Here is a 24,817-nt window from a genome sequence, read left to right on the forward strand (position 1 = left end):
AGTGACAGAGTGACAGAGAGACAGAGAGACAGAGAGACAGAGAGACAGAGTGACAGAGTGACAGAGTGACAGAGTGACAGAGTGACAGAGTGACAGAGAGACAGAGTGACAGAGTGACAGAGAGACAGAGTGACAGAGAGACAGAGTGACAGAGTGGTCATATACCTTACAGAGTGACAGTGTGACAGAGTGGTCATATACCTTACAGAGTGACAGAGTGACAGAGTGACAGAGTGACAGAGTGACAGAGAGACAGAGTGACAGAGAGACAGAGTGACAGAGTGACAGAGTGGTCATATACCTTACAGAGTGACAGAGTGACAGAGTGACAGAGTGACAGAGTGACAGAGAGACAGAGTGACAGAGAGACAGAGTGACAGAGTGGTCATATACCTTACAGAGTGACAGAGTGACAGAGTGACAGAGAGACAGAGTGACAGAGTGACAGAGTGGTCATATACCTTACAGAGTGACAGAGTGACAGAGTGGTCATATACCTTACAGAGTGACAGAGTGACAGAGTGACAGAGTGACAGAGTGACAGAGAGACAGAGTGACAGAGTGGTCATATACCTTACAGAGTGACAGAGTGGTCATATACCTTACAGAGTGACAGAGTGACAGAGTGACAGAGTGACAGAGTGACAGAGAGACAGAGTGACGGAGTGACAGAGTGGTCATATACCTTACAGAGTGACAGAGTGACAGAGTGGTCATATACCTTACAGAGTTACAGAGTGACAGAGTGACAGAGTGACAGAGTGACAGAGAGACAGATTGACAGAGAGACAGAGAGACAGAGTGACAGAGTGGTCATATACCTTACAGAGTGACAGAGTGACAGAGTGGTCATATACCTTACAGAGTGACAGAGTGACAGAGTGACAGAGTGACAGAGAGACAGAGTGACAGAGAGACAGAGAGACAGAGTGACAGAGTGGTCATATACCTTACAGAGTGACAGAGTGACAGAGTGGTCATATACCTTACAGAGTGACAGAGTGACAGAGTGGTCATATACCTTACAGAGTGACAGAGTGACAGAGTGGTCATATACCTTACAGAGTGACAGAGTGACAGAGAGACAGAGTGACAGAGTGACAGAGTGACAGAGAGACAGAGTGGTCATATACCTTACAGAGTGACAGAGTGACAGAGTGACAGAGTGGTCATATACCTTACAGAGTGACAGAGTGACAGAGTGACAGAGAGACAGAGTGACAGAGTGACAGAGAGACAGAGTGACAGAGTGACAGAGTGACAGAGAGACAGAGTGACAGAGTGGTCATATACCTTACAGAGTGACAGAGTGACAGAGTGACAGTGACAGAGTGACAGAGAGACAGAGTGACAGAGTGGTCATATACCTTACAGAGTGACAGAGTGACAGAGTGGTCATATACCTTACAGAGTGACAGAGTGACAGAGTGACAGAGTGACAGAGAGACAGAGTGACAGAGTGGTCATATACCTTACAGAGTGACAGAGTGACAGAGTGACAGAGTGACAGAGTGACAGAGTGGTCATATACCTTACAGAGTGACAGAGTGACAGAGTGACAGAGTGACAGAGAGACAGAGTGACAGAGTGACAGAGTGGTCATATACCTTACAGAGTGACAGAGTGACAGAGTGACAGAGTGACAGAGAGACAGAGTGACAGAGTGACAGAGTGGTCATATACCTTACAGAGTGACAGAGTGACAGAGTGGTCATATACCTTACAGAGTGACAGAGTCACAGAGTGACAGAGTGACAGAGTGACAGAGTGACAGAGAGACAGAGTGACAGAGTGACAGAGTGGTCATATACCTTACAGAGTGACAGAGTGACAGAGTGGTCATATACCTTACAGAGTGACAGAGTGACAGAGTGACAGAGAGACAGAGTGACAGAGTGGTCATATACCTTACAGAGTGACAGAGAGACAGAGTGACAGAGAGACAGAGTGACAGAGAGACAGAGTGACAGAGTGGTCATATACCTTACAGAGTGACAGAGTGACAGAGTGACAGAGAGACAGAGTGACAGAGTGGTCATATACCTTACAGAGTGACAGAGTGACAGAGTGACAGAGAGACAGAGTGACAGAGTGACAGAGAGACAGAGAGACAGAGTGACAGAGTGACAGAGTGACAGAGTGACAGAGTGACAGAGAGACAGAGTGACAGAGTGACAGAGTGACAGAGTGGTCATATACCTTACAGAGTGACAGAGTGACAGAGTGACAGAGAGACAGAGTGACAGAGTGGTCATATACCTTACAGAGTGACAGAGTGACAGAGTGACAGAGTGGTCATATACCTTACAGAGTGACAGAGTGACAGAGTGACAGAGTGGTCATATACCTTACAGAGTGACAGAGTGACAGAGTGGTCATATACCTTACAGAGTGACAGAGTGACAGAGAGACAGAGAGACAGAGAGACAGAGAGACAGAGAGACAGAGTGGTCATATACCTTACAGAGTGACAGAGTGACAGAGTGGTCATATACCTTACAGAGTTACAGAGTGACAGAGTGACAGAGTGGTCATATACCTTACAGAGAGACAGAGTGACAGAGTGGTCATATACCTTACAGAGTGACAGAGTGACAGAGTGACAGAGTGGTCATATACCTTACAGAGTGACAGAGTGATAGAGTGACAGAGTGGTCATATACCTTACAGAGTGACAGAGTGATAGAGTGACAGAGTGACAGAGTGACAGAGTGACAGAGTGACAGAGTGACAGAGAGACAGAGAGACAGAGAGACAGAGTGACAGAGTGGTCATATACCTTACAGAGTGACAGAGTGACAGAGTGACAGAGTGACAGAGTGACAGAGTGGTCATATACCTTACAGAGTGACAGAGTGACAGAGTGACAGAGTGACAGAGAGACAGAGTGACAGAGTGGTCATATACCTGACAGAGTGACAGAGTGACAGAGAGACAGAGTGACAGAGAGACAGAGTGACAGAGAGACAGAGTGACAGAGTGACAGAGTGACAGAGTGACAGAGAGACAGAGTGACAGAGTGACAGAGTGGTCATATACCTTACAGAGTGACAGAGTGACAGAATGGTCATATACCTTACAGAGTGACAGAGTGACAGAGTGGTCATATACCTTACAGAGTGACAGAGTGACAGAGTGACAGAATGGTCATATATACCTGACAGAGTGGTCATCGCTGCCGGTCACGGCCACAGCCTGCTTGGGATGGACATCCAGAGCCCACAGCTCGCCCTCGCTGTGACCCTGCATCAACAGGACGGGTTTGTCTCTCTCTCTGACCATCACCTCAAAGATCTCACTGTCCTGAGTCCCTGCTAGCACCCTGTCAGCCTTCCAACACACACTGCGGATAGACAGGCCTGAGAGAGAGGGGGGGGGGGGGAGAGAGAGAGAGAGAGAGAGAGAGAGAGAGAGAGAGAGAGAGAGAGAGAGAGAGAGAGAGAGAGAGAGAGAGAGAGAGAGAGAGAGAGAACCATTGTTTGTTAGAGTGTAGGTACCATTGTTTATTAGAGTGTAGGGTACCATTGTTTATTAGAGTGTAGGGTACCATTGTTTATTAGAGTGTAGGGTACCATTGTTTATTAGAGTGTAGGGTACCTTTGTTTATTAGAGTGTAGGGTACCATTGTTTATTAGAGTGTAGGGTACCATTGTTTATTAGAGTGTAGGGTACCATTGTTTATTAGAGTGTAGGGTACCATTGTTTATTAGAGTGTAGGGTACCATTGTTTATTAGAGTGCAGGGTACCATTGTTTATTAGAGTGTAGGGTAACATTGTTTATTAGAGTGTAGGGTACCATTGTTTATTAGAGTGTAGGGTACCATTGTTTATTAGAGTGTAGGGTAACATTGTTTATTAGAGTGTAGGGTACCATTGTTTAGGGTACCATTGTTTATTAGAGTGTAGGGTACCATTGTTTATTAGAGTGTAGGGTAACATTGTTTATTAGAGTGTAGGGTACCATTGTTTATTAGAGTGTAGGGTACCATTGTTTATTAGAGTGTAGGGTACCATTGTTTAGGGTACCATTGTTTATTAGAGTGTAGGGTACCATTGTTTAGGGTACCATTGTTTATTAGAGTGTAGGGTACCATTGTTTATTAGAGTGTAGGGTAACATTGTTTATTAGAGTGTAGGGTACCATTGTTTATTAGAGTGTAGGGTAACATTGTTTATTAGAGTGTAGGGTACCATTGTTTATTAGAGTGTAGGGTAACATTGTTTATTAGAGTGTAGGGTACCATTGTTTATTAGAGTGTAGGGTACCATTGTTTATTAGAGTGTAGGGTACCATTGTTTATTAGAGTGTAGGGTACCATTGTTTATTAGAGTGTAGGGTACCTTTGTTTATTAGAGTGTAGGGTAACATTGTTTATTAGAGTGTAGGTACCTTTATAACCTTGCTCCGCCTCTCTCAGGTCGATCTTAGTGATTGGTTTAAAGTCGACGTCCCACAGTCTGACACACCCATCTCTGCCCCCGGTGGCGAAGCCTTCCTCACACGCATGCATGGAGAAGATACCTGCCTGAATATGAATACATATATTAATATATATATATATATGCATGGAGAAGATACCTGCCTGAATATAAATACACATATTAATATATATATATATGCATGGAGAAGATACCTGCCTGAATATAAATACATATATTAATATATATATATATGCATGGAGAAGATACCTGCCTAAATATGAATACATATATTAATATATATATATATGCATGGAGAAGATACCTGCCTGAATATAAATACATATATTAATATATATATATATGCATGGAGAAGATACCTGCCTAAATATGAATACATATATTAATATATATATATATGCATGGAGAAGATACCTGCCTGAATATAAATACAAATACACATATTAATATATATATATATATGCATGGACACTTCTGTTACGGTGGTGTGTGTGTGTGTGTGTGTGTGTGTGTGTGTGTGTGTGTGTGTGTGTGCGTGCGTGCGTGCGTGCGTGCGTGCGTGCGTGCGTGCGTGCGTGCGTGCGTGCGTGCGTGCGTGCGTGCGTGCGTGCGTGCGTGCGTGCGTGCGTGCGTGCGTGCGTGCGTGCGTGCGTGCGTGCGTGCGTGCGTGCGTGCGTGTTAACTGACCCCATGAGCAGCCTGGATGGTCCTCACCAGGTTAGGACCTCTCCACACATAGATGTCTCCATTGAGCGCCCCGCTGTAGGTCAGCTCCTCTTTAGCGGTGGACACACACAGGATGGTCTGCAGGTCCCCCGTCTTCCCAAACACCCCCCGCTTAGGGGTCAGCGCGTTCCCACACAACGACCAGAACTACATTGATTGATTGATTGAAATTTTTATTAGGCAAAAGAATGTAAAATAACACAGTTACATTTATAATGCTTTTGTCTAAAAGGTCCGGCCAAAAAAGTCCTTGCGGACTTGTTTCCGTTGGGGTCCTTGAGTTAATTTCATAGACATATATAGTAGCAAACCAAACAGTTCAAAAATCAACATGAAAATACAGATAATACAGAAAAAATACCACTATGTACAAAAAAAGCATTTAAAAAATATATGTACAAAAAAAAAGGGGGGGGGGAAGCATGGAAAAATAAAAATTATATACAAAAAAGCATGAGGAAATACAAAATATGTACAAAAAGAGGAGGGGGGGGGGGGTCGTCTGTCTACAGGGAAACTGGTACTAGCTCCTCTTTCGGCCTCCAGAAAGATGGGTTTTTAGGGCTGTTTTGAATGAGCCCAGGGAACTGCATTTTTTGAGGGATGGGGTTAGACTATTCCATTCCTTGGTGGCTGTGCTATAGAAGGAGAATTTGCCCATGTTTGTTTTATGGGAGGGTGGTACCAGATTGTTGTTTACGCTCCCTCTAGTTTCGTGGCTGTGGGTGTCACTAACTTTTTCGAGGTATTTATACAGATATGCGGGTATAGGGGGCATATCGGGCAAATCTGCATTTACAATTTTGAAGACCAGACCCATTTTTTGTTGTTTAACCCTGTCTTCCACCCTGAGCCAGCCTAGGCTGGCAAAGTGAGTGGGAGAGAGGTGGGTCATGGGCCCCAGTCCCAGAAGTAGTCGGATCAGTTTGTTTTGGGAGGTTTGAAGCTTAGTCTGCAGTGACACTGAGGTGTTGGAGTACCAAGAGGAGCTAGCATAGTCAAAAAGGGGCTGTATCAGGGCCCCTGAGAGGGTCCTGAGGGCCTGAGGGTTGACAAAAGAGGAAACTCTGCCCATAAATCTGGTTCTCTGGTTTACTCCTTTGACCACCTTTGTTGCCATGCTTTCACCTGTCTTTCACCTACAGGACATGTAGACACAGACAGACAGGCAGGCAGACAGACAGACAGACAGACAGACAGACAGACAGACAGACAGACAGACAGACAGACAGACAGACAGACAGACAGACAGACAGACAGACAGATGAATACTTGGCACAGCGGCCTCAGTACTCAGTGAAGTCATAATGCACTCATCACTATCACATGATAACAATCCACTGGTCTCTCCTCTCCCATTGTTCTCCCTAGATTGTTGTTAATTAGTTTAAAGCTTGTAGATCGGCAGATTCAGTCTGGTCTTTGTAGTGTAAATGTTCTTAGTGTAAATCAGATCAGTCGTAACATGTAAAGCTGCTGCTCAGCAGAAATAAGGAACAGCTGACCGCTCCATTCCTTCTGCTTTCAGGGTGTGTAGTTCCAGACTCTATGGGCTCTATCTCACCCCTTTAGCCTAAACTCTGTAGGCTTTACGTACATCAACACGTTGTGCGCTTGTAGATCGGCTATTTCAACTATTTTAAAATGTTTTTCAAAATTGTAAAAATAAATAAAAACCAAAACATTTTAGGCATTTAGCGCAAGATATGGCCCTCTGGTCCTCTGGCCCTCTGGTCCTCTGACCCTCTGACCCTCTGACCCTCTGGCCCTCTGGCCCTCTGACCCTCTGGTCCTCTGGTCCTCTGGTCCTCTGGTCCTCTGGTCCTCTGGCCCAATAACTCATAACTCCATCCTGGGTCCGCCAGAGCTAAATAAAGTATATTTAGTATATACTAAATATACTAAATATACTTTATTAGTATATTTATTTATTATAAATTATTTATTAGTATTTATATTTATATAAGTATATATAAAGTATAACCATAATACCTGATGATTATGTTTTAGGGGGAGAAAAAAATTACTGAAAATCACGGCACCCCATCTTTAAAAAAGCAACACACGGGACACGAACCGTTTTACCGGGTTTAGAGGACCGAGTGTGGAGTGAGCAGAGATTTAGGTATTTAGTCTGTAAGGGAGGACATTGGAGCCGAAGTCTGACGTAATTTAGGAATCCTACCTGGGTCACGTTTTTTTTTCTCCCCCATTCTGTCAATAGACGTTTTTAATATCACGTCATATAAGAACAAATGATCCTGGCAGTTTGACTCATAAGGACAGGAAGCATCTTTTTTTTCTTTTTTTTTTTCCGCCAGAAACAGACTGTATCAAATATAAGTGACTGACTATCATAAACGATACAGAACCTCCTCCCTGACAATATCGCAGTTTGTTTACTTTTTGGACCACACAGAAGACAGTTTGTTTATTTTTGGACCACAATTCTTAAATGAGACGATTCTAAGCTGACCCAATGTTTCCATAGAGGGAATTACCTCCGTGAACCAGAGGATGAACGAGACGTCAGGACTTCTGTCATTCAGTCATCAGTGGGCGGGTCTTATAATGACACTACTGTCATTCAGTCATCAGTGGGCGGGTCTTATGATGACACTACTGTCATTCAGTCATCAGTGGGCGGGTCTTATAATGACACTACTGTCATTCAGTCATCAGTGGGCGGGTCTTATAATGACACTACTGTCATTCAGTCATCAGTGGGCGGGTCTTATGATGACACTACTGTCATTCAGTCATCAGTGGGCGGGTCTTATAATGACACTACTGTCATTCAGTCATCAGTGGGCGGGTCTTATAATGACACTACTGTCATTCAGTGGCCGTGACCACTGTCACATCAGTGGGCGGGTCTTACCTTGATGTGTTTGACACCGCAGCTGACCAATCGGCTGGCCTGGATCGGATCCCAGCATATATCAAAGATCTGTGGAAAGACAAGACTATAGACTCACTAACTATACCAGAACTACATCATATCTACATCAAATATCAAAGATCTAGAACTACATCACAACTACATCCCAGCAAATCTGTGGGAAAGACAAGACTCGGGGTGCGTTCGGAAATTGCGCACCGGAGTGCACTCGCCTATTAGTTTGTATTGGCCAGTGCGATAAGTGCTTTTCCGAACGCACCCTAGATCACAACTAAACTGCCCACAAAAAGTTCGGAAACGTAACTTTGGTCGATTATTTCTCCCCTGTAATAACACCACTTGGTAATTGGATGGGTCATTAGTGAAATGAGCAACACAGCTAAACGTGTCGGTAGCGCCCCAATTCTTTTTGGCCAAAATCCCCTGCAATACGGTTCTGTTGGTATTCACCTGGTTTTGAGTTGCTTGGTGGATTGGATGATTGAACTCTAATAAGGCTGCCACTCTGTATGCTGGAACATCAGCTTCCACTGGCCCTGTTGGGCCTTATCCAGAAGGGACAAACGTGGCGTCTTTCCACCAGTGTTGCTGCTTGGAGCATCAACACAAACTCAACAAAGTTGCCACACACTTGTGACTGACACACACCTGTGACTGGCACACACACACCTGTGACTGACTGACACACACACCTGTGACTGACACACACCTGTGACTGACACACACACACCTGTGACTGACACACACCTGTGACTGGCACACACACACCTGTGACTGACTGACACACACACCTGTGACTGACACACACCTGTGACTGACACACACACACCTGTGACTGACACACACCTGTGACTGACACACACCTGTGACTGACTGACACAGACCTGTGACTGGCACACACCTGTGACTGACACACACCCGTGACTGACACACACACACACACACCTGTGACTGACCCACACCTGTGACTGACACACACACACACACACCTGTGACTGACACACACCTGTGACTGACACACACCTGTGACTGACACACACCTGTGACTGACACACACACAGACACACACACACAGACACACACACACACACACACACACACACACACACACACACACACACACACACACACACACACACACACACACACACACACACACACACACACACACACACACACACACACACACACACACACACACACACACACACACACACACACACACACACCTGCCAGCACTTGAAGCTCAAAACGAGAGTGAATGCCAACAGAACAATATTTCAGAGGATTTTGGAAAGAAACATCGGGCGCTTCCCACACGCTTTGCTGTGTTGCTCATTCCACTAATGTCCGATCCTTACACGCTGTGCCTCGTTGTACAGGTGACGGATCAACCATACAAATGATATAAAATACAATACTAAATGGTATTATTGAAGGGGAGAAAATGGGCACAAATACATCAAATATCAAAGATGTGTGGAAAGACAAGACTAAACTCTATATCAGAACCATATTTAAATCATATCAGTCTCTTAATTCACATTTGCATTAAATATGAATATTCATGAATACTCACATTAAATATGGTTCCTACTCTGTCAGAGTTTCCTATAATATATTATAATATATTAATATTATAATATATTATATAATATGTATACTACTGACTCTGTCAGAGTGTCCTATAATCTATAATATATCTATATATTAATATTATAATATATTATATAACATGAATATGTATACTGACTCTGTCAGAGTGTCCGGTTGCCATGGCGAGTGGTCTCCCTCGGCTCCAGTCCCAAACACACACTGTGTTCTTAGCATCCAGACCTACTGACGCTAGTCGCTGTGGAAACCACACGCACACGCACACACACACACACACACGCACGCACGCACGCACGCACGCACGCACGCACGCACGCACGCACGCACGCACGCACGCACGCACGCACGCACACACACACACACACACACACACACACACACACACACACACACACACACACACACACACACACACACACACACACACACACACACACACACACACACACACACACAGATTCAAATACAGTTTTCCGGCCAAAATAAAATGATTTATTATAATTAATTTTTCCTTCCTTTTCACCGGACAGGGGAGGAGTTTCACCAACACTGACAGACAGACAGACAGACAGACAGACAGACAGACGTTCAGACAGACAGACGTTCAGACAGACAGACAGACAGACAGGTGTCTCACCGTGCCATCAGAGTGGAAGGACAGACAGGCGACACCATGAGTGTGAACGTCTCTGAGGATGGAGACGGTCTGGAGGCTGTAAGAGTCCCACACACAGATGTAAGGGTCCTTCCCCACCTGACCTGTAGCCACCTGCACCTTATCTGGATGCATGGACAGACTGAGAGACAGACAGACAGACAGACAGACAGACAGACAGACAGACAGACAGACAGACAGACAGACAGACAGACAGACAGACAGACAGACAGTTAATGTCCTGTGTAGACATGTGAGGGAAAAGGCTCAGCAGAGACTGTACTGAGACAGAGACTGTACTGGCTCCGCCTCCTGCTCAGTTGAAGGCGTTCTAACAGGCTGTGTCACGGCCTGGTATGGAAACTGTAGGCCTACGGCCAGTGGTGGAAAAGTACTCAAATTCTTTACCTAAGTAAAAGTATCAATACCGCAATATAGAAATACTCCGTTACAAGTAAAAGACCAGAATTCAAAATTTACTTGAGTAAAAGTACAAAAGTATTGGCATCAAAATATACTTAAAGTACCAAAAGTAAAAGTACTACTTTTTTTTGAAAATAGCAGATCTACAAGCTCACAACGCGACGCGTTGTGAGCTTGTAGATCTGCTATTTTCATGTATGTATAAAATGTATAAAATAGGGCTAAAGTGGTTAATATATGTTTTATAATATCATAATTTATATCTGAAAAGTAACTAGTAACTCAAGTTTTCAAATAATTGTAGTGGAGTAAAAGTACAATATTTGCCTCTGAGATGTAGTGGAGTAGAAGTAAAAGTACATACTCAAGTACAGCACAAATACCTCAACATTTTACTTAAGTACAGTACTTAAGTAAATGTACTTAGTTTCTTTCCACCACTGCATAAGGCCAGAGAAAAGATCAGCCTACAGCGAGCAGTACGATGGACAGAGCGTAGAATGGGAGGCGAGCTCCCAGCGCTGGTCAAAGCCTAGCGCGTCATCAAGGACAAGCACCACCCTAGTTACAAACTGTTCAAAACCCTACAACGACCACGGCCGGGCAAGGGGCCCTACCGCAGTATCAAGAGCAGCACCACCACGTTCTGGAACAGCTTTCACCGACTGCCGTCAGGCTGTTGAATGAGGCATGAGCCTTGTTCAGCAGCCTGACAATAGGCGGTACTGTAAGGATAAGGATAATTCCTTTTAACAGGACGTTCATGAAAGTCCTTGCGGTCTTGTTTCCAATGAGGGTCTGTGAGCAATTAGGGGTTAAGAGTCTTGCTCAGGGACAAAATTCATTTCATCGACACATATGCTGGCGTGGCCTGGAATCGTACCTGGGGCAACCAGGGCCTCTGGCTCCCTAGGCGGGCTCACTAACCACTCAGCTATGGCCGCCCCTAAACTGTCCAGCTGGTCGCGGACCTTTTTTGGCTCTTCTTGAACACACCTGTGGATTATACCAGGGACAAATGACTTTCTTTTCTTTGCTCTCCCTCATGGAGCTACTTGTGGATTATACCAGGGTCAGTCCACCTTAGGTGGATTACGCGGTCGACACGCACTGACTTTTTTGCACCTTAATCCCATGTAAAACGCACTGACTTTTTTTTTGTATTTTCTTTTTTTTCTCTAAGCACCTTAACGTCACCTTAAAGTATATCATGCAGAGTATACATTGCTGCTATGCTCAGGGACCTTTGTCATATTTTTTTAAATCTCAGGTACTAGTGTAAATATGTAGATAACTTGTTTGGCTTTTCTGTTTTCTGTCTTTTCTTTTCTGTTTTTTCTGTCTCTTGTTTGAACTCCCCTCCCACTCCCCCCCCCCCCCCCTCACCCCTCTTCTTCTTTCATGGAAATAATGTTGCGATGCATGGGAACGAAAGCAAATTTCACCCACTTTTTTACCTTGTAAACCTGTGATGAGACAATAAACCTGATTCTGAGACACCTGGACCTTATCTGTCTGGATGCATGGACAGACTGAGAGACAGAGACACTGTTAAACACTGTCTGTCTGTCTGTCTGTCTGGATGCATGGACAGACTGAGAGACAGACAGAGACACTGTTAAACACTGTCTGTCTGTCTGTCTGGATGCATGGACAGACTGAGAGACAGAGACACTGTTTAAACCATCATTCTCTGCAGCTGAAACACTCATCCATGCTTTCATCACATCCTGCCCAGTGGCGTCCCCAGGACAGGGCAGGCCAACCATTACCTAGCCTGGTAAAGCCCCTCCCTCCGGAAAATCTAATTTCCATTTGATTTCAGGAAGGAGTCTGGCCTGAAGGCTTGTCTGGGCGTTTCTAACCAAATGGACGAGCCTATCAGCGTCGTCGCTCATCGTTCTGTGATTGGCCAATCAGGTGGCGAGTTCGAGTGAGCCCGAATGGGACCGAGTGCAGCCGTCAAAAATGGAACGAGCCGCCATTGTTTTCTGTGGGCAGTTACACTTTTTACTTTCGGTTTTAAAACGCTCTCAAACTTCTTTTTTGAGGCACGGAATTTACTTTTAAGATATCGTTTGGATAGAATTTAGTTGTTTAACTTCATATATGTGGTCAATTAATCATGACAGAGCCTATTTAAAGATAAACATTTAGAGAACCAGTAGGGGCGGGCAGTGACACGCATGTATCCGAATAAGGCAACCTATTTTGGGCATGGCCGTCTCAAAAGTCCCGTTGCGTCACATTAGTCTGGAGGTGGTAAAAATGCACTGGCTGAAGTGGGACACTGCTGATTGGCTGAAGGGGTTGTCAGTCAACGGTATTACTCCCGCCCAACTCCAGCCCACAGCCAAAATTGCAGAATGGGCGATCATGCCAGACTCACTCCTGAAATAAATTTCAAATGAGATTTCCGGAGGGAGGGTTTACCAGGCTAACCATTACCCCCCAAAAATAAATTTCAACGCAATCGAAAACCGGCGAAAGTTGCCGTTTTCAAGATGTTTTGGTCATTATCTCTGGAACAGAAGGTCCAATCTGCTCAGTTCAAAGCTTGTTGGATGCGTGACTTTGAGGACATTAAACACGCATTGACACCTTTTCGGATTATTTGGGTTTTCTAGGGGAGGCGAGATCTTAGTTGCCTCTACAGTGGGTAAGCCACTGATCCTGCCTCCTCTATTGCAACAGTCTCCTCCACGGCATCACCTCCCAAAGTAGGGGCACCACCCGTCCCGCGAGACCCCAAACTGGACCGTCTGTCCCGCGTACCGCACAAACGGAACAATGTCCCGCCAATCAAAGATATGAAAGAAAAAATGACAGTACAGAGTTACAGTAAAGACATCTGCTATTATATTATATAGAGAGAGAGATAGAATCGTCAGCCAATCACATGAGTCTGTTCTTGTGTTCCGAGGTTAGGCTCCTCAGGGTGTGTGTGCGTGTGTGCGTGTGTGTGTGTGTGTGTGTGTGCATGTGTGTGTGTGTGTGTGTGTATGTGTGCGTGCGTGCGTGCGTGCGTGCGTGCGTGCGTGCGTGCGTGCGTGCGTGCGTGCGTGCGTGCAGTGATCCAGCAGACAGAGACCATGTGACTCACATTAAGGCCCTGAGAGGACATGTTGCCTGTTTTCTCCTCTGATGCATCTGAGAATGTTCTGTACTGACCTCTGACCATCTGACCATCTGACCATCTGACCATCTGACCATCTGACCACAGTGTGATACTGTTGTAGTGGGAGCTGACCAGTACAACCACAGTGTGATACTGTTGTACTGGGAGCTGACCGGTACAACCACAGTGTGATACTGTTGTACTGGGAGCTGACCAGTACAACCACAGTGTGATACTGTTGTACTGGGAGCTGACCGGTACAACCACAGTGTGATACTGTTGTACTGGGAGCTGACCAGTACAACCACAGTGTGTTACTGTTGTACTGGGAGCTGACCAGTACAACCACAGTGTGATACTGTTGTACTGGGAGCTGACCAGTACAACCACAGTGTGTTACTGTTGTACTGGGAGCTGACCAGTACAACCACAGTGTGATACTGTTGTACTGGGAGCTGACCAGTACAACCACAGTCTGATACTGTTGTACTGGGAGCTGACCAGTACAACCACAGTGTGTTACTGTTGTACTGGAAGCTGACCAGTACAACCACAGTCTGATACCCATAGCGTTAATGGCTTCTCCAGACTTACTGCTAAAATTCAGTTGCACCACGCAGATTGTCTCTAAGTAATGTGTACAGAAGCCTCTAGGCAGAATAACATCTACTACAGTATGACTGCATCACCAAACTGATTGAATAGAACAAACCAACACACTTAAAGAGATATTAAACCTGATTGTATATTTATGAAGATGTTGACATTTATACGATATACTCTGCTTCTAGAGAGACACAGGGTTGCAGCATCTGGGGTTTTATACAGATGTTATAGATACATGATGTGACATCTGAATGAATCTATGTTTTATACAGATGTTATAGATACATGATGTGAATCTGAATGAATCTATGTTTTATACAGATGTTATAGATACATGATGTGAATCTGAATGAATCTATGTTTTATACAGATGTTATAGATACATGATGTGAATCTGAATAAATCTATGTTTTATAAAGATGTTATAGATACATGATGTGACATCTGAATGAATCTATGTTTTATACAGATGTTATAGATACATGATGTGAATCTGAATGAATCTATGTTTTATACAGATGTTATAGATACATGATGTGACATCTGAATAAATCTATGTTTTATACAGATGTTATAAATATGGAACAAACGGAGGCATTGGGTCCCATTTATATAGTCTTTGGTATGACAACCCGTCCGGGGAAACGAACCCCTGACATCCTAGTCTCAGGTAGGACACTGAGCTGGTACCACTAGTCATAAATATCCATGTGAAGATACAGTTTAGGCATCTTAATCCAGAGTGACTTACAGTAAGCAAGGACACAAGATAATACATTATAATACACATAATACATCAAATGCATAAAAACAGTAATCTAATAATAAAGTAATACATAAGTAAACCAATAATCCATAACTAATACATACGTAAACCAAGAACCTATCATCAGCCTTTACATTGAAACTATAAACACTATAGGATCAACAATGACCTGGTATCTGTCTAACATGCTATCTATAACTATATAACTATAACTATATAACTATAACTATATATCTATAACTATATAACTATAACTATATAACTATAACTATATAACTATAACTATATATCTATAACTATATATCTATAACTATATAACTATAACTATATAACTATAACTATATAACTATAACTATATAACTATAACTATATAACTATAACTATATTACTATAACTATATAAACTATACACACTATAGGATGCCAGGTCACCTGGTATCTGTCTAACATGTTATCTAAGTTACATTGTATCCTTTGCATAATCCTGCAAGGTTGTCAAAGATACACAGATATAGGCTACCATTCATTTAAAATATTTATACACTGTTATACTATGTATTTGTCTGTCTGTCTGTCTGTCTGTCTGTCTGTCTGCCATTCAGTCTCAGTCAATGCCAGTCAGACACTTTTCACATAAATGTGCTGATTCTAACTCATACAGCTGTCAATCTAACAGCTGAGCTGACTCTCACTATAGATATATATCTTCAACGTTTTCAGCCCAAGGACCCCCTAGCTGAAACAGAGATGAAGCTCTACATTCTGTATACAATTGTATTTTCATAGATTTCATAGACCACCACCAAACCTCTTTGCCATAAATAGCAGATCTACAAGCTCACAACACGCTGCAACAGGCCAGGAGGTCTGAGACTGAGGGGCTGCAACAGACCAGGAGGTCTGAGACTGAGGGGCTGCACCAGGCCAGGAGGTCTGAGACTGAGGGGCTGCAACAGACCAGGAGGTCTGAGACTGAGGGGCTGCACCAGGCCAGGAGGTCTGAGACTGAGGGGCTGCACCAGACCAGGAGGTCTGAGACTGAGGGGCTGCACCAGACCAGGAGGTCTGAGACTGAGGGGCTGCAATAGGCCAGGAGGTCTGAGACTGAGGGGCTGCAACAGACCAGGAGGTCTGAGACTGAGGGGCTGCAACAGACCAGGAGGAGGTCTGAGACTGAGGGGCTGCAACAGGCCAGGAGGTCTGAGACTGAGGGGCTGCAACAGACCAGGAGGTCTGAGACTGAGGGGCTGCAACAGACCAGGAGGTCTGAGACTGAGGGGCTGCAACAGGCCAGGAGGTCTGAGACTGAGGGGCTGCAACAGGCCAGGAGGTCTGAGACTGAGGGGCTGCAACAGACCAGGAGGTCTGAGACTGAGGGGCTGCAACAGACCAGGAGGTCTGAGACTGAGGGGCTGCAACAGGCCAGGAGGAGGTCTGAGACTGAGGGGCTACAACAGACCAGGAGGTCTGAGACTGAGGGGCTGCACCAGGCCAGGAGGTCTGAGACTGAGGGGCTGCAACAGGCCAGGAGGTCTGAGACTGAGGGGCTGCACCAGGCCAGGAGGTCTGAGACTGAGGGGCTGCAACAGACCAGGAGGTCTGAGACTGAGGGGCTGCAACAGGCCAGGAGGAGGTCTGAGACTGAGGGGCTACAACAGACCAGGAGGTCTGAGACTGAGGGGCTGCACCAGGCCAGGAGGTCTGAGACTGAGGGGCTGCAACAGACCAGGAGGAGGTCTGAGACTGAGGGGCTACAACAGACCAGGAGGTCTGAGACTGAGGGGCTACAACAGACCAGGAGGAGGTCTGAGACTGAGGGGCTACAACAGACCAGGAGGTCTGAGACTGAGGGGCTGCACCAGGCCAGGAGGTCTGAGACTGAGGGGCTGCAACAGGCCAGGAGGTCTGAGACTGAGGGGCTGCACCAGGCCAGGAGGTCTGAGACTGAGGGGCTGCAACAGACCAGGAGGTCTGAGACTGAGGGGCTGCAACAGGCCAGGAGGTCTGAGACTGAGGGGCTGCAACAGACCAGGAGGAGGTCTGAGACTGAGGGGCTGCAACAGGCCAGGAGGTCTGAGACTGAGGGGCTGCAACAGACCAGGAGGTCTGAGACTGAGGGGCTGCACCAGGCCAGGAGGTCTGAGACTGAGGGGCTGCAACAGGCCAGGAGGTCTGAGACTGAGGGGCTGCAACAGACCAGGAGGTCTGAGACTGAGGGGCTGCACCAGGCCAGGAGGTCTGAGACTGAGGGGCTGCAACAGGCCAGGAGGTCTGAGACTGAGGGGCTGCACCAGGCCAGGAGGTCTGAGACTGAGGGGCTGCAACAGGCCAGGAGGAGGTCTGAGACTGAGGGGCTACAACAGACCAGGAGGTCTGAGACTGAGGGGCTGCACCAGGCCAGGAGGTCTGAGACTGAGGGGCTGCAACAGACCAGGAGGTCTGAGACTGAGGGGCTGCAACAGGCCAGGAGGTCTGAGACTGAGGGGCTGCACCAGGCCAGGAGGTCTGAGACTGAGGGGCTGCAACAGACCAGGAGGTCTGAGACTGAGGGGCTGCAACAGGCCAGGAGGTCTGAGACTGAGGGGCTGCAACAGACCAGGAGGAGGTCTGAGACTGAGGGGCTGCAACAGACCAGGAGGAGGTCTGAGACTGAGGGGCTGCACCAGGCCAGGAGGTCTGAGACTGAGGGGCTGCAACAGGCCAGGAGGTCTGAGACTGAGGGGCTGCAACAGACCAGGAGGTCTGAGCAGTGGTGGGAAAAGTACTCAAATTCTTTACTTAAGTAAAAGTACCAATACTGCAATATAAAAATACTCTGTTACAAGTAAAAGTCCAGAATTAGAAATTTACTTGAGTAAAAGTACAAAATTATTGGCATCAAAATGTACTTAAAGTACCAAAAGTAAAAGTACTAAATATTTGAAAATAGCCAATCTACAAGCTCACAACGCGTCGCGATGCGACGCGTTGTGAGCTTGTAGATCGGCTATTTTCAAATAGCCTAGGTTTAAAATAGGTTTAAAGTTGTTAGTGTATGTTTCATTATATCATAGTTTATATCTGAAAAGTAACTAGTAACTAAAGTTTTCAAGTAAATGTAGTGGAGTAAAAGTACAATATTTGCCTCTGAGATGTAGTGGAGTAGAAGTAAAAGTATTGGAAATTGGAAATACTCAAGTAAAGTACAAATACCTCAAAATTGTACTTAAGTACAGTACTTAAGTAAATGTACTTAGTTACTTTCCACCACTGGGTCTGAGACCTAATAAATCCTAATAAATGATCAACACTTCACCCTGACTGGATATTAACACACTGATTGCCAAGATCGCATATAGTCGTTCTTTCAAATGCATCACTTGACGGCCAAGATGGAGTATATTGGTATATGCGTTCTTTCCAAAATAAATCCCAAGGGGATCCCTAACACAGCTTTGGAATGATCGATCGTCACTCAGAGAAGAAGTGGTCGGATGTGACCTCCTTCCAAAAAAGCAGGAAGCCATCTATCCCAACGATGGGATTTTCAGAAAAACACCTCTAAAGGTCCTTACACACCGGGGCGATTTTTTTCATGCGAATATTACATTTTTGTTTTTAACCTTATAAAGTCGATGCAAGCTTCCACACCAGTTTCGCGGAGCGAAAAAAAGCGTCTTTTAATTATTCGTAACGAGTCCGAATTTTGCGTATATTCGCATATTCGCCGGTGTGTAACCGCCTTAAGGGCGCGCTCCCACCAAAACATGGTCGGCTGCTGTTAAACGCAGGTTGTGCGCGGCAGCCAGCGGATTCCAAAAAACGGGAGTGACGCACCTGTCACTCACTTTCAAGACCGTCCCCGTAGCCCGCACCGCCTTCTGCCTTGAGCACCATGGTGCTTCCTGAGTCTTGGGACGGTCCCCCTTCGACTCACCCGATTGGACAGAAGGGGAAATTCAGCTCCTGCCTCCAGCAGAAATGGACAAGTCGTGTAGAGCGGATAAACGCAAGGTCTGCGCGGCAGGCGGAAAGATCCGCTCTTGCGTGAATCCACGCATTTACATTGACAAAGCATTGGCAGATTCCGCCCCAGAGGTAAAATAAAAGTGCGCCCTAACTCAGTTTCTTTTTTTTGCATTGAAAACCAACCGTTTTCAACGGACCATAGCCCCAAAATGTCCGATCGCGGTTGGAATCTTATTGTCCCTGTGGATTCACAGATCCCTCCGCCTACCCACGGGAACTATTTTTGGTGTTTTTTTTGTACACAATGAACGTATCTTCCACGGCGTTTCAACGATCGTTGATTTAAGGTAATTATGCGAACATGGGGATAAAAAAACGCTGTTTAATATCTTAGCAGTCAATGTGTTAATATTTGCCATTATAAGCCAGCAACATGATGATGCAAAGATACAGGCTACTGTTCATGGGTCCATTTGGTTCCATGTGTTCAATGTCTGGGTTAAATGAACACTGAGGACTTTACATTTGCATTTATGTGAGATCTGACATCATTTTCAATGTGTACCCAAAATTGGAGAACAACTCCACGGAATCGGTCTGGATAAAAATCACCTATCCTCACGCTAAACCCCTGATAATTGGCGCAATCTACAGGCCCCCAGGTCAAAATGAGTTTTATGATTTATTAGAGGAGCACATGGCAATCATTGGAAATTCGGAATTGATTTTGATTGGCGACTACAATACGGATGTACTCCGGAAAGACGCCGCCATATTTAAATCTTTCAAAAAATTCTGTGACATGCATAGCCTCACCCAAATGATAAAAAATATCACAAGGGTAGGCCCCACTTCTCAGACCATCATTGACCTCATTTTGACATCAGACCAGTCGGGGATTCCTTTAAGTGGAGTCATTGAGTGCAGTCTAAGCGACCATAACATCATTTTCTGCACGCGTAAGCTTCACAGATCTGTAGTTGATTGTCATAGCACGATCAGCTGCAGAGCTGTGAAAACTTACTCATCAGAAGCTCTCACAACAGCTCTTGAGAAAGTGGATTGGTCAAATGTACTCGGTGGCTCCTCGGCTGAGGAGTCTTGGACTGGTTTCAAAACTGCTTTTGTGTCTGTTATTGATAGCCTAGCGCCCAAGAAGGTGGTGAGAGTCAGAGCCCGTACACAACCCTGGATGAATGGAGACATCCTAAATGCAATCAAACTCAGAAACAAAATGTACTCTGAGTTCAGGAAATGCAAAGATGTGCAACTACTTGAAAGATGCAGAAATCAACGAAATGTAGTAAACAAATTGGTCAAAACTGCCAAAAAGAATTTCTTAAATGAAAGTATTGAGGCAAACAAAAGCCACCCACAAAAGCTGTGGGAAGCGCTACAGAAATTGGGCTGCAACAACAAAATTCAAACCAAAGCTACAAACATCTGCATTATTTCAAGTGGCGTGCTCATTACCGACAAGCAAGCGGTAGCAAACTGTTTTAACAGCTTTTTTACCACCATTGCAACCCAGTTGGTAAGCAAACTTCCTCAGTATTCAGGTTTGTACGGCTCTGACCACATCCATGCTCACTATGTTAAACTAGGGGCTAAAAAAGACTCCTTTTCATTCAAACCAGTAAATGCTGATGATGTGCAGAAAAAACTACTCGCCCTCCAGCCAAACAAGGCCACCGGCCTTGACAATATCCCCACCAGATTCCTCAGAGACGCAGCTACTGCTATTGCCCCCATAGTAGCCCAAATCACAAACCTATCCATCAGCCAGTGTCACGTCCCACAGGATTTCAAGTTGGCAAGAGTAATCCCTCTGCATAAAAAAGGAAGCAAATTAGAACCTGGCAACTATAGGCCTGTTTCCATCCTTTGTTCCATCTCAAAGGTTGTAGAGCGATTAATTCAAGAACAAATCAACAGCTACCTCAGCGAGCATAAACTGTTGTTTGAATTCCAATCGGGCTTCAGAACCTCCCATTCCACTGACACATGCCTACTGTATCTGACCGACTACATCAAACGTGAGGTAGACGCGGGCAAATACTGCGGCATGGTCATGTTGGACCTCCAAAAAGCGTTCGACACTGTAAACCACTCAATTTTACTTGATAAGCTGAGGGCGATTGGTTTTGACTGCACATCACTAAACTGGATGAGATCTTACCTGGAGGGAAGAGAACAAGTGGTTGACATCAACGGAACCATGTCCTCATCCCTCCCGGTGAGCTGTGGGGTTCCTCAGGGCAGCATTCTAGGGCCGTTACTGTTTCTTCTATACATTAACGACATGAGTGCTGCCTGTAACTGCAAATTGTTCCTGTTTGCTGATGACTCGGCACTCCTGATCTCGGGAGAGGACAAGTTGCAAGTTGAGGAGGCGCTCAGCTCCGAACTCTCAAAAATCCGTACTTGGCTTACCGATAACAAACTGTCACTACACCTTGGGAAAACTGAATCCATTCTCTTTGGGACCAAACATTCCCTCAGACAGATGGATGTAAATGATTTCAAGGTCAAAGTCGATGACAAAATTATCTCTAGCAAAGAAGAGATTACCTATTTGGGTTGTGTACTTGACAAATACCTGACAGGTGATAGCATGGCTACAAAGGTGGTCAAAAGAGTAAACCAGAGAACCAAATTTATGGGCAGAGTTTCCTCTTTTGTCAACCCTCAGGCCCTCAGGACCCTCTCTGGGGCCCTGATTCAACCACTTTTTGACTATGCTTGCACCTCCTGGTACTCCAACACCTCAGTGTCACTGAAGACTAAGCTTCAAACCTCCCAAAACAAACTGATTCGGCTACTCCTCGGATTGGGGCCCATGACCCACCTTTCTCCCACCCATTTTGCCAGCCTAGGCTGGCTCAGGGTGGAAGACAGGGTTAAACAACTAAAAATGGGACTGGCCTTCAAAATTGTAAATGCAAATTTGCCCGATATGCCCCCAATTCCCGCATATCTGAGTAAATACCTCCAAAAGGTTAGCGACACCCACAGTCACAATACCAGAGGGAGCGTTAACAACAATTTGGTACCACCCACCCATAAATCAAACATGGGCAAATTCTCCTTCTACAGCACTGCCACCCAGGATTGGAATAGTCTAACTCCATCCCTCAAAAAATGCATTTCGCTGGGCTCATTTAAAAGAGCCTTAAAAAATCACCTTTCAGGAGGCCAAAGGTGGAGGTAGTACCATTTTCCCGTTAGACAGCAGACCCCCCCCCCCTGTTCTTGTACATATTTTTTTCCCCTCTTTTTTATTTTTTTTGTTGTACATAGTGTTATATATTGTTTTTGGCTGTTTATTTTGTAATGATATTTGAACTGTGGTGCCACTATATATGCCTATGAATTAAATACCAAGGCCCTCATTGGAAACAAGTCCGCAAGGACTTTTATGAACGGACCTGTTAGACAAAGTATTTTAAATGTAACTGTGCTGTTTTACATTTTTTGCCTAATAAAATATTCAATCAATATTCAATCAATACAGTGTAGTGGTTGGTGTCCCAGAGATGATTAAAACACCTCTGAGAACCTGACCTGATGATGTCACTGATGATGTCACTGTTATACGCTACTGACCTGATGATGTCACTGCTATACGCTACTGACCTGATGATGTCACTGATGATGTCACCGTTATACGCTACTGACCTGATGATGTCACTGATGATGTCACCGTTATAGGCTACTGACCTGATGATGTCACTGATGATGTCACCGTTATAGGCTACTGACCTGATGATGTCACTGATGATGTCACCGTTATAGGCTACTGACCTGATGATGTCACTGCTATACGCTACTGACCTGATGATGTCACTGATGATGTCACCGTTATACGCTACTGACCTGATGATGTCACTGATGATGTCACCGTTATAGGCTACTGACCTGATGATGTCACTGATGATGTCACCGTTATAGGCTACTGACCTGATGATGTCACTGATGATGTCACCGTTATAGGCTACTGACCTGATGATGTCATCGTTGTGGCCCAGGTAGAACTTCTGGGTGTGTTCTCGGGTGCTGTAGACCACGCCCACTCCGGCCACAAAGTAGACCACCTCCTTCCCGGCGGTGTAGTAGAGGTTGTTCCGACACTGGTGACCGCGGTACCCGTGGATCCACTCCAGACGCAGCTGGCACCGCGGGGCCGTCTTGTCCGACATCACCGCCCGGACACGCCCACTTCAGCCCAGACACGCCCCCAACACGAGACACTCCCACAGCCGCTCAGCTGGCATTCACCCTGTGGAACGGACAGAGAAGCAGAAACTGTAAAAAAAAAAAAACTATATTTTGCATAATTGTCATAATCGTTTCCAGAGCATGAATTTCATGGAGGCCAGGTTTCAGTTTGGCCTTGTGCCCCTCAAAACATTGCATGACCTGAGGCCACAGCCTTAATGCCCCAGCTGACTGTACCACTTTCTCCTCTGTCTTGTCATGTAGACACAAGTGTCTCTTTCTTGTCATGTAGACACTAGTGTCTCTTTCTTGTCATGTAGACACAAGTGTCTCTTTCTTGTCATGTAGAAACCAGTGTCTCTTTCTTGTCATGTAGACACTAGTGTCTCTTTCTTGTCATGTAGACACAAGTGTCTCTTTCTTGTCATGTAGACACAAGTGTCTCTTTCTTGTCATGTAGACACAAGTGTCTCTTTCTTGTCATGTAGACACTAGTGTCTCTTTCTTGTCATGTAGACACTAGTGTCTCTTTCTTGTCATGTAGACACTAGTGTCTCTTTCTTGTCATGTAGACACCAGTGTCTCTTTCTTGTCATGTAGACACCAGTGTATTTTGTTGAGATTCTGGATTCTTAACTCCCCTGAGTCCCCATGCATCTTTAAACCAATCCAGTGACTTTGATTGGTGTAGGGCTGAGCATGGATCAGATTGTAAATACCATAATTTATTTATTTCATGGCAGATATTCTACATATTACATCCTTAAAAACCATCCTTAACCCTTAAATAAAATTAATTATTTCAATGGACTAAAATCTTGTTTTATTTGATGGCCTTCCTTTGATTGATTGAATATTTTATTAGGCAAAAAATGTAAAACAGCACAGTTACATTTAAAATGCTTTGTCTAACAGGTCCGTTCATGAAAGTCCTTGCGGACTTGTTTCCAATGAGGGCCTTGGTATTCAATTCATAGACATATATAGTGGCACCACAGTTCGAATATCAATACAAAAAAGACAGTAAAAAATCACACCCTGTGTGAAGTGGGCGGTGTCTTGCTAGCTAATCACAATACTGAATGGAGTCGATCAATCATGTACAAAAGATAAATACATTTATTGAAACACTCTTTATGATGGACGAAACCATAACTTGAAAAAAACCAATGAATGGTTTTTTTCAAGTTATGGTTGCTTATATAGGGCTATGCACATGTGTCATGTGACACTGGCCAATCACAGTCCTGAATAGATTGTGATTGGCCAATCACAGCGCAGGATAATTGTACACATTTCCAAACCTCACTTTTAGGGGCGGTTTCACTGCCCAAGATATTTGTACATTTTTCCAAATCTCACTTATAGGGGCGGTTTCACCGCCCAAAAATAACACTATGT

At 45.0% G+C, this 24,817-nt stretch overlaps 1 protein-coding gene across 1 annotated transcript in view; it reads right to left on the reverse strand.

The window, feature by feature from the left end:
* LOC308077779 (echinoderm microtubule-associated protein-like 6) overlaps nucleotides 1–23,397 on the reverse strand; it is a gene marked incomplete at both ends in the record, with an annotated part of 72,189 nt that extends 48,792 nt beyond the window's left edge. The window contains 7 exons of the mRNA XM_080418703.1: nucleotides 3,158–3,359; nucleotides 4,392–4,527; nucleotides 5,129–5,314; nucleotides 8,049–8,117; nucleotides 9,823–9,921; nucleotides 10,321–10,480; nucleotides 23,201–23,397. Coding sequence (XP_080274829.1) covers nucleotides 3,158–3,359; nucleotides 4,392–4,527; nucleotides 5,129–5,314; nucleotides 8,049–8,117; nucleotides 9,823–9,921; nucleotides 10,321–10,480; nucleotides 23,201–23,397 — 1,049 coding nt within the window. The remainder of the gene's footprint in view (nucleotides 1–3,157; nucleotides 3,360–4,391; nucleotides 4,528–5,128; nucleotides 5,315–8,048; nucleotides 8,118–9,822; nucleotides 9,922–10,320; nucleotides 10,481–23,200) is intronic.
* Nucleotides 23,398–24,817: the final 1,420 nt, after the last annotated feature.

The sequence above is a fragment of the Gymnoscopelus braueri genome (genome assembly GCF_963280865.1).
Source record: "Gymnoscopelus braueri genome assembly, chromosome: 2".
Lineage (NCBI taxonomy): Eukaryota > Metazoa > Chordata > Actinopteri > Myctophiformes > Myctophidae > Gymnoscopelus > Gymnoscopelus braueri.